The sequence below is a fragment of the Microtus ochrogaster genome, unplaced genomic scaffold (genome assembly GCF_000317375.1).
Source record: "Microtus ochrogaster isolate Prairie Vole_2 unplaced genomic scaffold, MicOch1.0 UNK81, whole genome shotgun sequence".
In the NCBI taxonomy this organism is placed as follows: Eukaryota; Metazoa; Chordata; class Mammalia; order Rodentia; family Cricetidae; genus Microtus; species Microtus ochrogaster.
Window position 1 is genome coordinate 110,126 of NW_004949179.1, and position 16,572 is coordinate 126,697.

The 16,572-nt window shown below is 41.4% G+C and overlaps 2 protein-coding genes across 2 annotated transcripts in view; one reads left to right on the plus strand and one right to left on the minus strand.

Moving 5' to 3' along the window:
- The window catches only part of LOC101999684 (zinc finger protein 709-like), a 55,394-nt gene that overhangs the window by 27,106 nt on the left and 11,716 nt on the right, over positions 1-16,572 (minus strand). The window lies entirely within an intron of this gene.
- Positions 4,871-5,397, plus strand: LOC101999410 (40S ribosomal protein S27-like). The gene has a single exon (XM_005370508.3). It carries the CDS (start codon positions 4,969-4,971, stop codon positions 5,221-5,223), a length of 255 nt encoding a protein of 84 aa, XP_005370565.1. The 5' UTR covers positions 4,871-4,968; the 3' UTR covers positions 5,224-5,397.

The window sequence follows — 16,572 nt, forward strand, 5'->3', positions numbered from 1 at the left end:
TTTTTTGATTTTTGAAGACAAGGTTTCTCTGTAGCTTTGGAGGCTGTCGAGGAACAAGCTCTTGTAGACCAGGCTGGCCTCAAACTCACAGAGATTTGTTTGCCTCTGCCTCCAGAGTGCTGGGATTAAAGGCATGCACCACCACTGCCTGGCTACAATACTTAAGTTTTGATGGCATGAGGGACCTTAGTATTTTTATAGAATTCACATGAATATAAAGAATCAACCATTCAGCCGGGCAGTGGTGGCGCACGCCTTTAATCCCAGCACTCGCAGGCGGATCTCTGTGAGTTCGAGACCAGCCTGGTCTACAAGAGCTAGTTCCAAGACAGACTCCAAAGGTACAGCAAAACGTTGTCTCAAAAAAGCCAAAAAAATAATATATACAACCATTCAACAACAAAAAAAGAAAATGAGTTCTATAACTACTCTGGGACTTTCTCAACTCCCATTAGCCTTCAGAAAGAAAACAGTGGTTACTGATCCAGCGAGCCTCTCTAGTGGAAACTATTTCACAGGTGCTACCACAATGGTTAGACAGATAAAGGAGACTGGGCAGGGGCGCACACCTTTAATCTCAGCACTTAGAGGCGGGGTGGGTGGATTTCTGTGAGGTTTTGGCCAATCTGATCTACTGAACAAGATCCAGGGCAGTCAGGGCTATACAGAAAAGCCTTGTCTCAAAAAAACCCAAAATACAAAATAAATTTTGTATAAAACCATGTATAGGCAATTCTCTCCGATTTGCAACATTGCTCCCTGTGTGGAAGCTTAAAGTCAGGAGACTTGTAAAGTCTATTTCACCCCTTTGGGAAAACAAGCCACTCCCCAAATTTTTAGAAGTGGCAAACAACTGCCAGAGAGGAGACCCTTGGTCCTTGGGAGCAGCCTGGGAGCCACACAGAGTGCTCAGGATACAGCTTTTACCTATATTGAGATGGGCTTTCCCATGATGCTGCTGACCTGTAGTCATCCTCGCTCCTCCAAGTAACCCCTCAGCCATACGCTTCTAATTATACCCAATAGACTCACTGGTTCACCAAGATGGACACTGGTGAAATTATTACTTTTGTTTGTCCTTGGGTTCCTATCTTGGGGTGAGCAGACCTCTGCGTCATATCTCTGTAGGAAAGTCTCACACAACACACTCAGCAACAGAATAAGAGCATGGCAGAAACAGTCCGTATAGGAGGAGTGATCTCAAAGTCTTGGCAATGGACAGCAAAGCCTGCAACTGAGGCTGAACAGATTAATGGTGGAGGGGACTCTGATACAGCTGTTCTTCCTCATGTGACACATGGCAGTGTGCCTTCTTCCTATGGTGGAAGTTGCATGTGTCGTGAGATAGGCAGTGAGAACCATGAGCAAGATGGAGCCTTGCAGGAATGGTTGTGGGGAATCCCCGGCTGGCAGTCTTCTGCTATGTGGCAGGAGTGGCGTACTTGCTTGATGAGTAGGGCCTGCCATATAAGCACACAGACTCTGGAATACTGGCAGTCTCCAAAGCAGCTGGTGAGAGACTACCAGCAAGCTGCCGGGAGGTTGCCTGACTGTTGCTTTGTGTAATAAAAAGTGTGTCCGAGGCTGCTCGGACTGAACAAGCTGTGCAGGAGGAATTACACCATGGAAAGAACATGAGTTTGCTAGCCTCTGCATTAGCCTCTGATTTGGAAAAGAAAGTAGAAAAGACAGAGAATGGGAGAGAGATGTTGGCTCTTACAGTTGTCAAGCTATAAGGAAAAAAAACATAGAAGTCAAATCAAACCTAAAAAGCCCTTTCTGGGACCCACAAGTTTGGAACCCATGAGAAGAGTCAGACAGTTAAGAGGAAAACACAGGGGAGAGTGATCAGGAAAGAAGTGAGAATGAGAGAAGTGCTACTCGATGCGAGACAGGACTGAGTTCCCTGCAGATTTAGGAAAGTAATTCAGAACAGCTCTTGAGGCCAGTGTGAAGCTTCAGTGCCTTTGCTGAGCTCCTTAGCAGCACGGGACTTACGATGCAAGAAAAGCACTGAAGGATCTCAGAGATGGAGCTAAAGTGATCTGTAAAGTGGCGAGGCCACATAGCGGAGCTGAAAGAAGGACAAAGAACAGGGTCTGCCCCCATCACTTGAAGTAAATAAAGCAAGATTTGTGTGGAACAGGAGTTCCTCAAGAAAAATGCACAGAAAGTCAAATGCTAAGCTAGTGAACTTCTGGAAGGGTGCAATGCCTTAAAAATGATTCACAGATAGCAAAAATGACAAGATAAAGCAAATGAAGAAAACTAAGTTGGTCCCCTAGATGTAAACTAAAGGCCCCACAGCAAGCTGTATATGTATATGTTTCTCAGCATGAAAGTGGAAACTTCTCACGTAGCCAGAGGTTCACGGAACCACACATGACTGAGGGAGAGACCGTGGAAACAGACCCAGCAGCAGCTCAAGCCAAGTGTCTATCAGAGCCCTCAAGAGGCACAGTCTCAGATGGGCCAGCCAGGCAGGTCTAGAGGGCAGCCATTCTCCATTGGCCCTGAGCTACACCAATCAGTTAGACCAGCCATTCCAAGCTCATAAGGATAGGAAAAGCATGAATGCCAGATGAAGATGATACAGTTGGCCTAAGAACAGGACAGGTGCTGTGAAATAATCCTTCTGTATACTGTGAAGATGTACTATTCTCATTGATTAATGAAGAACTTACTGACCAGTAGCCAGGCTGGAAGTATAGGCAGGACAAACTAAGGATGCTGGAATGAAGAAGAGCAGAGTCAGAGGAGTAGAAGCAAGATGAGCATCCCATACTGAGAAAAGATACCAAGCCCCATTTAGCAGAGGGTAGATAAGAAATGTGGGTTATTTAAATGTAAGAGTTAAAGCCGGGTGGTGGTGGCGCACACCTTTAATCCCAGCACTCGAGGAGGCAGAGGCAGACAAATCTCTGTGAGTTCCAGGTCAGCTGGTCTACAAGAGCTAATTCCAGAACAGACTTCAAAGCCACAGAGAAACCCTATCTTGAAAACACACACACACACACACACACACACACACACACACACAAATGTAAGAGCAGCCAGACAGTGGTGGCGCAGACCTTTAATCCCATCACTCAGGAGGCAGAAACAGGCAGATCTGTAGACAAGCTTGGTCTACAGAGCGAATTCCGGAACAGTCAGGGCAACACAGAGAAACGCTATCTTGAAAAACAGAAGAATGAATGAATGAATGAATGAATGAATGAATGAATGAATGAAAAAATAAAAGTCTTGGGTGGAAAGATTGTAACACACAGAGGGAGTTTGCTATGAGGCTGTCTCCTAATAATATCAGAAGCTATGCTCATTTATGAGACTTTAGTCTCACCAACACGAACACCGAAACATGAGGTGAACAAAGACACCACCAATGGGCATGCCAAAGTGGATCAGAAAAAGCCCATGAAGCCACTAACTCAAAGAACTACAGATAACCGAAGAAATCTGGGCATGGAAAAGGTGGTCTTCCCCTGTGAAGAGCACACCAATTGGTTTTCCAGTGCCAAATGGTCAGCCTGAAAACACACACACAAGTAACAGTACATATTTGGGAATATATATGTTATATGCATGCAATAGCAATTAATGAAATAAGAGGCCATGAATTTGAAGGAGAGAAGAAAGGGGTATATTGAAGAAGGTTTGGAGGAAGGAAAGGAAAGGAATGTTGGAATTGTATTATAATCTCAAAAATAAAAATTTAAAAAATATAATAAATAAAATACAGGTCTTTCCAAACATAAAATTTCTAGACCAACAAAAACTCAAGGAACTAATACAGCAAACTTTTTAAATACAAGCTTAATACATGAAGTCCATCATTTTCCAGTATAACAGCAATGAACAATAGAATGGTTAACAATTTCACAGTGCATATACAGAACCACAGAGCAAAGGAGACACAAAGAAAGACATATAATAAATTTAACAAAGAGTTAAGCCAGGCATGGTGGCATAGGTCTTTAACACCAGCACTCAGGAGGCAGAGGCAGGAAGATCTGTTAATTCAGTGTCACCCTGGTCTACAGAGTGAGTCAGGACTACATAGAGAGATCTAGTCTAAGATAGATAGATAGATAGATAGATAGATAGATAGATAGATAGATAGATAGATAGATAGATAGATAGATAATTCAAGTAAGTCCACAAATCATGAGTTATGCAATGGTCTTGGTAAATAGAAGACAACATCAAGATGTTGCTTTCTGGGAGCTGCAGTCAGCTCAGGGGTTAAGATCACTTGTTTCTCTTCCATAGGACCTGAATTCAATTCCCAGTACCCACATGAGGGCTCACAATCATCTGTAATACCAGTCAAGGGTGCCCTAATGCCCTCTTCTAGCCTCCAACAGTACTGTATGTATATGGTTCACAAACATACATGCAGGCAAAACAACAAAACACACAAAAGATTAAAAATAAATATCGATTCCCTCAATTAAACTATAAATTTAACGCAATCCCAACAAGAATCCTAATATCTGTGTAACATCAGAACATTTTGTGTGAATGCTATTCTAAAGGTTATATGGGGGCTGGAGAGATGGCTCAGTGGTTAAGAGCATTGCCTGCTCTTCCAAAGGTCATGAGTTCAATTCCCAGCAACCACATGGTGGCTCACAACCATCTGTAATGAGATGTAGTGCCCTCTTCTGGCCTGCAGACATACACAGACAGAATATTGTATACATAATAAATAAATAAATATTTAAAAAAAATAAAGGTTATATGTAAAGAGAAAAATTGTTCAACACAATTTTGAAGAAACAGTACATAAACAATACTATCTTTACACAAAATTTAACAATCATGATAGTGTATGAATATTTGAAAATAAATCTATCTACAAAATAATACAAACAAAACGAGATCCCCAGAAGTTGTAGCTGAGCACTCGCCAGCAAGCACCTCACCTCAGAGATCTGGAGCATCGGTGCTGGCCGAGCCGTCACCATGCCTCTGGCTAGAGACCTTTTACACCCTTCCTTGGAAGATGAAAAGAAAAAACATAAGAAGAAACGGATGGTTCAGAGCCCAAATTCTTACTTCATGGATGTGAAATTTCCAGGCTGCTACAAGATTACTACAGTTTTCAGCCATGCTCAGACAGTGGTTCTTTGTGTAGGTTGTTCAACAGCGCTGTGCCAGCCCACAGGAGGAAAAGCCAGGCTCACAGAAGGCTGTTCATTTAGAAGAAAGCAACACTAAACATCTATACAAGTTCCTGAGTTTGCGTTTTTCACAGAAAGCCTTATCAAGTTTAGTGACTCTACCAAGACAATGTAACTGTGTTTGATTTTATAAAGTATACAACAGTGATCTCCTATTTTGGTGTCAGTTTTTCAATAAAGTTTTAATTATAGACCAAAAAAAAAAAAAAACGAAAGCAAATATACCATACAGTCAATTTTTTGGGTTTTTTTTAAACATTTATTTACTTTATTATGTATACAATATTCTGTCTGTGTGTATACCTGCAGGCCAGAAGAGGGCACCAGACCTCATTACAGATGGTTGTGAGCCACCATGTGGTTGTTGGAATTGAACTCAGGACCTTTGGAAGAGCAGTAAGTGCTCTTAACCTCTGAGCCATCTCTCCAGCCCTGGGTTTTTTGTTTGTTTGTTTGTTTGTTTGTTTGTTTTTGTTTTTCAAGACAGGGTTTCTGTGTATCTCTGGCTATCCTGGAGCTCACTTTGTAGACCAGGCTGGCCTCGAACTCACAGAGATCAGCCTGCCTCTGCCTCCCTGAGTGCTCAGATTAAAGACGTGAGCCACCGCTACCCGGCTACAGTTAATTTTTTTTAAAAAAGCAAATGAGGGCTGGAGAGATGGCTCCGAGGTTAAGAGCACAAACTGTTTTTACAGAGGTCCTGAGTTCAATACCCAACACCCACATGGTGGCTCACAAACCATCTGTAACGGGATTTGGTGCCCTCTTCCGGCCTGCAGGGATTCATGCAGCCAGAACACTGTATCCATAATTCATCCTTAAAAAAAAAAAAAGAGCAAATGACAATGAGGAGATTATGGTCTTCTTAAATATTATCCGACAACCTGGGAATCCATAAGCAAAAGATTTATTACAGTTTACAACTTCCACAAAATTAACTCAAAGTGGACTCTCCATCTAAATGTGAAGATAGCTCAGGGCACCGCGGGACCTTGAGTTTAGCAACCAAACTCCAGACACAGCACCAAATCCAAGGCTTGTGAGTGACGTCATGGCACAAAAGACGGACCGCCCCAGCGGCGCCCGGAACTCTGCGCAGACGCAGAGGGGCGGAGGTGCACAGCGGCAGCAGCTACGGCTGGAGGTCGGCAGCGGGCCGAGCTCTGCGGAGGGAAGGAGCCACCATAGCTGCCTCTCCTTCCCGTCTGGGGACAGCAGCCCCGCGCTCACCATGTCACAGCGTCCGAGTTCTCCTGCGCTTTCCTCACAGCTCCCAGGAGCAGCACGCACAGCGCAGCACGCGTACACACGGGGCCTCCCTCAGCCGCGGAGTTCAGACCACAGCATGGCGACCATACAGAACCCGCCTCTCGCTGCCCCACGACGCTTTTGATTGAACGGTGTGAGTTTGGAGATCCTGATTGGCCCAGCGTACTCCTGAGTGACAGCAAGAGCCGAAGTGTTGACCGGGCACAGTCCCTGCCCTGCACTGCCTTTTGCTCCTGCTGACTTGACCCTGCTCTAATCCTTGGCGAGCTCAGAAGGCACTTCTAGTCTAACCAGAACCAGATGGTTCTTGTACACCTTCCAGTTACCAACACAGTGACCAGTATAATTGTCCCTGTGCCCCAGACCTAGAAGGGCAACCAGCCCACCTTGGTTAGCCAGAGAAAGAGAGAGCTCAGAGGTTGAGCGCACTTGCTGATCTTCAGAGGACCACGTTCAGTTTCCAGAACCCACATCAGTTGGCAACTACAGCTCCGAGGTCTCCTCTGGCTTTGTTAGGGTTACTATGACCAAAGCAAATGGGGACTGAAGGGTTTGTTTAGTTTCCATATCCATAATCACAATCCATGGAGGGGAGCCAAGGCAGAAACAGGACAGTGAGCTGACGCAGAGGCCATGGGAGGGGTGCTGCCTACTGGCTTGTTCGGCTTACTTTATTATAGGACCCAGTACCACCAGGCCAGGGGTAGTCCCACCCACAATGCCCTCAGCTTTCCTCTATGAATGATTAATTAAGAAAATACAGCCAGGAGGTAGTGGTACACGCTTTTAATCCCAGTACTTAGGAGGTAGAGGCAGGCGAGTTCAAGGCCATCCTGGTCTATAGAGCACATTCCAGAACAGACACAGAGAAACAGAAAGAAGAAAGAAAAGAAAAGAAAGAAAGGAGGGAGGGACGGAGGGAGGGAGGGAAGGAGGGGAAGGAGAGAGAAGAGGAGAAAAAAGAGATGAAAATACAAGTAAATGTCATTGAAGGTATGGTAGACACAGGTATGGATGTAACCATAATTTCATCAGAATATTGGCATCCAAATTGCCCTTTTCAGGATGTAAATGTTGAGTTTTTTGGGATTGAAACTTTATCTCAGGTAAATCAGAGCATAAAATGGGTTTAATGTATAGAGCCAGATGGACAGACAGGAATATTAAAACCATATGTGGCTTACATAGCAATGAATTTGTAGGAATGTGATTTGTTACAGCAATGGAATACTCAGATTAATATTCCCCCAATCTTAGAAACAAACATAGATTAATGTATGTTTCTGAGAAAAATATTAGACAGTTTTATAAAGAATAATCACTGACCATTCAGGTTGTATAAGAACAGGGCACCAACAGCCCTACTTTTCAAACGGTTGACAGACAAACCTGTATGGGTGGAGCAATGGCCTTTAACAATAGAGAAGCTCTAGGCTTTAGATCAACTGGTACAGTTGATCCTTATTGAGGAATCAACCAATCCTTGAAGTTCTCCTGTATTTGTTGTTAAAAAGAAACCTGGAAACTGAAGAATAGTAGCAGATCTAAGAGCTGTTAATAAGGTGTTTCAGCCAATGGATTCTTTACAATCTGGCATTCTTTTGCTTTCTCTATTGCCTAAAGGATAACCTCTTATAGTTATTGATTTAAAAGACTTTTCTTCACTAGCCTTTACTAGAAAAAGACAGAAGAAAATTGCCTTCACATTGCCTACTTATAATAATTCTCACCCTGCTAAAAGATATCAATGGAAGATTCTCCCACAGGGAATGTTAAATAGCCCCACCCAGTGCCAATATTTTGAAAGTCAGCCATTGGAAATGATACATTGATGTGGGATGTCCTTCTGTATATGAGTTACTTTTATTGGTTGATGAATAAAGATTTTTCAGTTGATGGCTTGGCAGAGTAAAGCCAGGTGGGAAACCGAACAGAGATGTAGAGAGAGAGCAGGTGAAGTCAAGCAGACACCAGACAGCAGCCAAGGAAACAAGACATGAAGAAAATGAGGTAGCACCATGGTCACGTGGCAATACACAGACTAATAGAAATGGGTTAATTTAAGATGTAAAAGCTAGCTAGAAATACACCTGAGCCATCAGCCAAACAGCATTGTAATTAATATAGTTTCTGTGTGATTATTCATGTCTGAGCAGCCAGGAAATGAAAGTGCAGTCTCCACCTACAATATGTAAGCAATTTCCTCAGTCTGTAGATTACCATTGCATGGAAAGTATTTTACTATTTGATTCCAGTGTAGATACTTTAGAAAGAATGTTTGAGGGGCTATAGAGATGGCTCAGAGCTTAAGAACACTGACTGCTCTTCCAGAGGTCCTGAGTTCAATTCCAAGCAACCACATGGTGGCTCACAACCATCTGTAATGAGATCTGGTGCCCTCTTATGGCCTGCAGGGATACATGTAGACAGATACTGTATACATAATAAATAAATAAACCTTTTTTAAAAGGAAGAAAAAATGTTTGAAGTAAAGAAAATTTTGCCTTGTTGAGGATTACAACAACTCCTGAAAAAATACAAAGATGAGGTTCTATTAATTATTTAGGCTGTAAAATAGGTTTACAAAAAATTTAGACCCCAAAAGGTGCAAATTAGGAGAGATAGATTGCAGACTCTTAATGACTTCCAAAGCTTGCTAGGAGACTTTCCCTTCTATGGCCCACAATTGGGATAGAACCTGATGACCTGATTAATTTAAACAAAACCTTAGATGGTGACAAGGATTTAAATAGTCCCAGAGAATTATCAGCTGAAGCTTAGAATTGACTTTGATTGAAGAGAAATCACATAAGGCACATGTCAATCCTAAGGATCTGAAGCTTAACAGCATTTTGGTCATATTATCCTCCAAACATTCTCCTACAAGAATTTTAATGTACAGGGAAGATAGTATCTTAGAATGGATCTTTTTACCACATAAACTGAGGAAAAAAAATTTTAAGTTTTTTAATTCTAAAAGGAAAATTGAGACTTCATCAATTAGCAGGAATAGACCCTGTAGAAATTATAGTACCTTTTAATAATGAGGAAATTGACAAATTATGGGAAGGAAGTGAACCCTGGAAGACAGCTTGTACTATTTTTTTGGGAGATATTAGCAACAACTATCCTAAAAACAAGAGAATTCAATTTAAAAAGAAAACTAGCTGGATCCTCCTTTGCATTGTATGGGACACACCAATAACTGAAGCCCCTACATTCTATACTGATGCAAACAGATCAGGAAAGGCAGGTTACAAATCAGTAAATGAAAGTAAAGTGGAACAAAACCCTTATGATTCTGTCTAAAAGTCAGGATTACATGCTACTCTCATGGTACTTAGAGCTTTTAAAGAATCCCTCAATATAGCTACTGATTCACAATATGAAGAGAGTTCTTTTGCATACTAAATTTATACCAGATGGTATGGAATTGACTTCATTATTCAGTTGTAAAATATAATCAAGAATAGGCATTATCCCATATACATAACACATATCCAATCACATATGGGTCTGCCAGGTTCTCTAGCACAAGGTAATGCAGAAATCTACTCAATTATTGATTGGAAATGTGCTGAAGAGCTGAATTTCATTTAAAAAAAAGTCAATAGCAAAGGTTTTTTTTTTTTAAAAAAAAATAAGGCTTTTCCATCACATGGTAACAAACCAAGGACTTTATAAGGAAATGTTCTACTTGTACTTTATACAACCAAACACCACTACCTACAGGGAATAACCCAAAGGAATAAAATTTTGCAGATGGATGTGTACCATTTTGTAGAATTTGGAAAATTAAAATAAGTATACCACACCATTGATACACCTTTTTCTTTTCTTTTTCTTTTTTCTTTTTGTTTTGTTTTGGTTTGGTTTGGTTTGGTTTGGTTTGGTTTGGTTTGGTTTGGTTTGGTTTGGTTTTTCAAGACAGGGTTTCTCTGTAGCTTTTGGAGCCTGTCCTGGAACTAGCTCTTGTAGATCAAGCTGGCCTCGAACTCACAAAAATCCTCCTGCCTCTGCCTCCCAAGTTCTGGGATTAAAGGCATGCACCATCACCGCCCAGCCCGATACACCATTGCAATGGGCAGCTGCTTTGAGTTCAGAAAATGCTAATTCGATAATCACACATTTGCTAGAAATGATTATTTCTGCTGTTCTCTACAGACATGTAATGGAAATGGCCTTTTTGTGTCCCCATCCAATTAAAGATTAAAGCTGGCATTGGAGCTGTGGTGTGGCTCTCTCCTTCTCTAAACCCAAGCATGCTTAATAAAATGAAATACAAAATCTCTCTCATGTCAGAAGAGCCACTTGATATGGGACAGAAGAATAACAAAAATTTAAGGACTATTGCTACTAATAATTCTTTGGTTTTATATTGACCCCTTAACAGCTTTTCTTAAGGTTAAGATGTATAAGATTTACATATAGAGACCAGCCTGGTCTACAGAGGTAGTTCCAGGACAGGCTCCAAAACCACAGAGAAACCCTGTCTCGAAAAACCAAAAAAAAAGATTTACATATATATTCATATAAAACATTTTGTCATGATATTAATGGTCATATAGAGTATTAACTAATTCTAGAAAGAAGTTTACTCTACCTTCCTGAATATGATTTCAGGTTTGATTCTCTATCAGTTTTCTACAGTAAACTATGAGCATGCCTAACAGTGACCTCAGGAAGTCTCCATAAGGAGGATGAGGCCCTGCTGTGGAGCTCCTCCCACTCCTTTAGCCAATAGCCTTTAAGGTAAGCCCACTTGGGCGTGGTCTCTTTTGCTTTAAAAAGCAGCAGTAGCCTTTCTTTTCCTCTCTCTCACTCACTCACTCGCTCACTCACTCACTCTCACTTCCAGCTCCCGCTTCTGGCTGCTAAACTCTGTTCCTGGTTGCACCGAGGGCTGTTGTCTAGGACAGCGATCTGTAAGTTTTTCCCCTTAAATAAATAACCCTTTTATTAATCATAATCCAAATGGGTGTGGGATTGTTTTGTGACTTACATCTTCAAGGCCCCACAATAATGCTCCTCCACCACTAAGCTGAAGAGCACCACCTAAAGATCAGCTATGAACGCCAAGTTGCTCAGAACCATTCTGAGGTAGCTAGCTAAGATGATCCAGCCTAACGGATTACTCTAACGAGGACTTGAGACAAAGCCCTGCACTTTCCCATTGTGCAGAAACTGGACAACAAATGACAAAGCTACCTCTCTGAATTTGACAATTAACCAAAATTTTCTTTTAGAATCCCCTAAAGATGTCATCCCCCCCAGAAAGCAGGAAGTAAATGACATCCACATTCCCAAGAGGTGGGGTGGGTGGTTTTTGGTCATTCAATTGGTTATGGACATTTGTCATTGTTTGGGAGGGTTGGTTACAAGTTGTTATTGGTATGGTCAGGAGCAAAACTGAACAAAGGAAATTAGATTCAGAGTTGTTTTGAAAAGAAAAAATGGGGATGCAAATATGATAGGATAAAAGGGTAGAATCAACTTTGAAAAGAAAAAGGGGATGATATAGATAAGACAAAAAGGTAGATTATTGAGTATACTTTAGAAAGCAACTATTAGTTTAAATGCTTTACAGTGGATTGGAATTTTGTAAATCATATGCAAATTTTATATGTAGATAATAATTTGAGATCAATTTTGTTAAAAACAGACTGCACATATATTGCTAATCTTGTTCAAAATATTGTACCTATACAACTCATTTACCAATGTAATGCAAATTTCTAGTCCTTGAAAGTTTTTATTAACAAATATTTATGGTAATAAGGAAATAAAGGTTAGTAATTAGTCACCTATTTCAGTTGAACTTGTAGTCACAATAGGTATGTTTTCAAGGTCAAACAGAAATGTATTACATAGACAGGTCATATTCAGAGATCTACAGAATATGGCATTTAAAATGTCTTAATAGCATAGGTTCCTTTTTATTTACAACAATGAGACATGGCTGCTCCTGGCAGCGCAAATCTACTTCAGAGAAGATGATGGACATTGAAGAAACTCCACATGGAGTTTGCTTTCTTTTTTGGGGGGAAGGGTGGAGGGGGTTTCAAGACAGGGTTTCTCTGTAGCTTCAGCGCCTGCCCTGGAACTAGTTCTTGTAGACCAGGGTGGCCTCGAACTCACAGAGATCCACCTCTGCCTCCCGAGTGCTGGGATTAAAGGCGTGTGCCACCACTGCCCAGCAAGGAGTTTGCTTTCTGTGCAGCAAAAGTCACTAGGCAAGAAAGTGCCCTTGCTTCAACTGCTGACACTATGCTGTCCTAATGGGACAAGCAGGACACAACAGCGAGTGACTGCAAACAAGGTGGGACATCCCTTCAAAACCACTGCTTCATAGAAAAGTCTGTCAGATATTCCAGGTCTACAGGCCAAAGATGAATGCCCCAACATTGCAGAGGAACTTTGGGTGACTGACCAGGCAATCAGCTGTTTCTTTCATTTGTCACAATTTTAGGAAGTCGCTTGCTCACTCATCCTGCTTACTCAGTTAATGTTATTTCCTTCTTGAGTCTCTGAGGGAGTTGAAGACTAGACAGTTATAGTTTTCATTGTTTATGAGACTCAAAAAAGAATTTCACTAAAGAAATATAAAATATATAAGGTTGAGAGATAGCAAAAATTAGGTATCTTGGTGGTGGTGGTGCACACCTTTAATCCCAGCACTTGGGAGGCAAAGACAGGCAGATCTCTGAGTTCAAGGCCAGCCTGCTCTACAAGAGCTACTTTCAAGACAGACTCAAAAGCTACAGTGAAAGCCTGTCTCAAAACACCAGGGAAAAAAAGCAAATTAGGTACAAGACTTTGGACTCATCAAGATAGAATAGAGTATTTTCTATGAATTTGTCAAATGCAACTGGCCTAGACATTGTTGATGTATTTCTTGCCTGTATATATTGTATATAGCCATTGTACTTGTTGTATATAGTTTTTCTTATATTAGAGCCTCCTTTTTATTTTAGACAAAAAGGGGGAAATATAGTGATATATCATTTATATTTTAATAAATAAAGCTTGCCTGAAAACAGAGAGTAAAACAGCCACACTGGTCAGTCATACAGGCCAGGCAGTAGTGGCAAACACATTTAATCCCAGTAGCCACAGTAGCCATAGAAGTCGGGCAGTAGAGTAGTGGTACATGCCTTTAATCCTAGCACTAGAGAGGAATATAAACCAGAATGAAACAGGAATTTACTCCCTTTCAGTGTGAGGATTTCTTGGAGGTAAGCAATCTCTAGTGGTTTGGCTGTTTTGCTTTTCTGATCTTCAGGTTGAACCCCAATATCTGTCTGTTTTTTAAAATATTTATTTATTTATTATGTATACAATATTCTGTCTGTGTGTATGCCTGCAGGCCAGAAGAGGACACCAGACCCCATTACAGATGATTGTGAGCCACCATGTGGTTGCTAGGAATTGAACTCAGGACCTTTGGAAGAGCAGGCAATGCTCTTAACCTCTGAGCCATCTCTCCAGCCCCATTGTCTCTGGGTTTTTAATCAATCATGCAATCTCTCTCTCTCTCTCTCATATTTTTTGAAACAGTTTCTCTGTATAACCCCGGCTGTCCTGAAATTTACTCTGTAGACCATGCTGGCCTAAAACTAAAACAGAGATCCACCTGCCTCTGCCTCCCAAATGCTGGGATTAAAGGTGTGCACCACTGAGTGTTGAATTTGGTAATGTTTAAGTCTCCCATGCAGCTGGTATTCTTCCTGACAGCTAAAGAAAAAGACAGCTCTTGTCACACAATAAGAAATGATTAGCCAGGTGGTGAGGGTGCTTGCCTTAATCCCAGCACACTCAGGAGGCAGAGGTGGGCAGATCTCTATGAGTTTGAGACTAGTCTGGTCTACAGAGCGAGTTCCAGGACAGGCTCCAAAACACAGGGAAACAACAACAACAACAAAAAGTCTCCGGTGTGCTATTAGTTGTGGCAGCATAGAAGGTGCAGGATTTAGAGAGGCTGAGAAGTGGCGCCATGTGGGAACCAAACCTAAATTCTCTCCAAGAGCAGCCAGTGCTCCTAACTACTTCCTTTCCTTTCAGCACAAACCTTGGCTTAAAAATTAAATTTCCTGATGCTTTTTCTTTAAAAATTATGTAAAACTGTATTTTTATTTCTTTTTTTCCTACTTGTTCTTTTTCATTGTAGGTCTGCATTAAGAACCATCACTAGCTGGATGGTGATGGCTCACGCCTTTAATCCCAGCACTTGGGAGGCAGAGACAGACAGATTTCTGTGAGTTCTAGGCCCACCTGGTCTACAAGAGCTAGTTCCAGGAGAAGCTCCAAAGCTACAGAAAAACCTTGTCTCAAAAAAAAAACAAACCCATAACTAATAATCACAGAACAGAGTCAATATTACCATTTTGGGCCAGGCATGGTGGCACATCCCAGAATTCTGGAGGCAGAGACAGGCGGATCTCTGAATTTGAGGCCAGCCTGGTTTCCAGAGTTAGTTCCAAGTCATCCAGGGCTACACAGAAAAAAAAATATTTTTTCATGTAGTTCTGAAGATTTAGTAACTACGTAACAAGGTCAATGTTATGTCTTGAAACCTCCTCTACCAACAAAATTAGTTTTAATTTAGTCTCAGGAAAAATTTAGGACAAGGGCAGAAAGCAGTCACATTCTTTGTCGATATATCACATGAACAGTCTCTCGAGCTGGGCGGTGGTGGCGCACGCCTTTAATCCCAGCACTCAAGAGGCAGAGGCAGGCAGATCTCTGTGAGTTTGAGGCCAGCCTGGTCTACAGAGTTCCATAGAGAACCCTGTCTCGGGTGGGGGTGGAGGGAACAGTCATTAGCCCAGCTGCCAATATTGTTCCTTTGTGAAAGCTCGAGTTGTGCCTCAACAGTCTGCAGCGCTATCAGCATCGCTGTTGTGCAAGATCCTACTGGGAAATTCTGTTGAGTCCTGCTTACAATGTACACTTTCCTACGCCCAACTCCCAAAGTCTTCCACACTCCTCCATAAATCAACATAGTCAGGTTTGTCACAGTAGTTCTATACTTCCTGATATATATCAATTTTCAATTATTTTTCTATTACTCTGACAAAACACCATAACCAAGGCAGACTATTTAAGAAAGAGTTTATAATTGGGCTTAGAATTTCAGAGCTTTAGAGTCTATGATGGTGATGCTGATGAGGGGTGGAGGTGGAGTAGTAGCTGAGAATTCACATCTTGATCCTCAGGCAAGTAGAGAGGGGCTGGGAAGATAACTCAGAGGTTAAGAGCACTGGCTGTTCTTCCAGAGGTCCTGAGTTCAATTCTCAGCAACCACATGGTGACTCACAACCACCTATAATGAGATCTGGTGCCCTCTTCTGGTGTGCAGGTGTACAGGCAGGAGGAACATTGTACACATGATAAATAAATCAATCTAAAAAAAATAAGAAGTTGAATTTCATTTATTAAAAAAAAAGAGGTAGAGAGGGAACACTGGGAATGACTTCAATCTTTTGAATCTCTACGCTCACTTGCTATGACACACCTCCTCCAACAAGGTCACAAACACACACTAGCACATAATCTCACTATGTAGCTTAGCCTGGCCTAAAATTTACAATCCTCCTGCCTCAATCGTATGCTAGAATTGTACCACCAAGCCCATACAGAAACCACTTTTTCTCTCTCTTTCTTTTTATTTTATTGATATTTACTGAGCTCTACATTTTTCTCTGCTTCCCTCCCTGCCTCTCCCCTCCCTCCTTCAATCATCCCCCAAAGTCCCCATGCTCCCAATTTACTCAGGAGATCTTGTCTTTTTCTACTTTCTACTTCCCATGTAGATTGTATCTATGTAAGTCTCTCTTAGTGTCCTCATTGTTGTCTAAGTTCTAAGATTGTGATTTGTGGGCTGGCTTTCTTTGCTTTATGTTTAAAAACCACCTAGGAGTGAGTACATGTGATAATTGTTTTTATGTGTCTGGGTTACCTCACTCAAAATAATGTTTTCTAGCTCCATCCATTTTCCTGCAAAATTCAAGCTGTCATTATTTTTTCTGCTGTGTAGTACTGCATTGTGTAAATGTGCCACATTTTCCTTATCCATTTTTCAACCGTCCTCTCTATTTCTTTTTTTTTTTTTTTTTTT

Bases quoted from the DNA above. Each gene is read 5' to 3' on its own strand.
- LOC101999410 (XM_005370508.3), top strand. From the start codon at position 4,969: ATGCCTCTGGCTAGAGACCTTTTACACCCTTCCTTGGAAGATGAAAAG.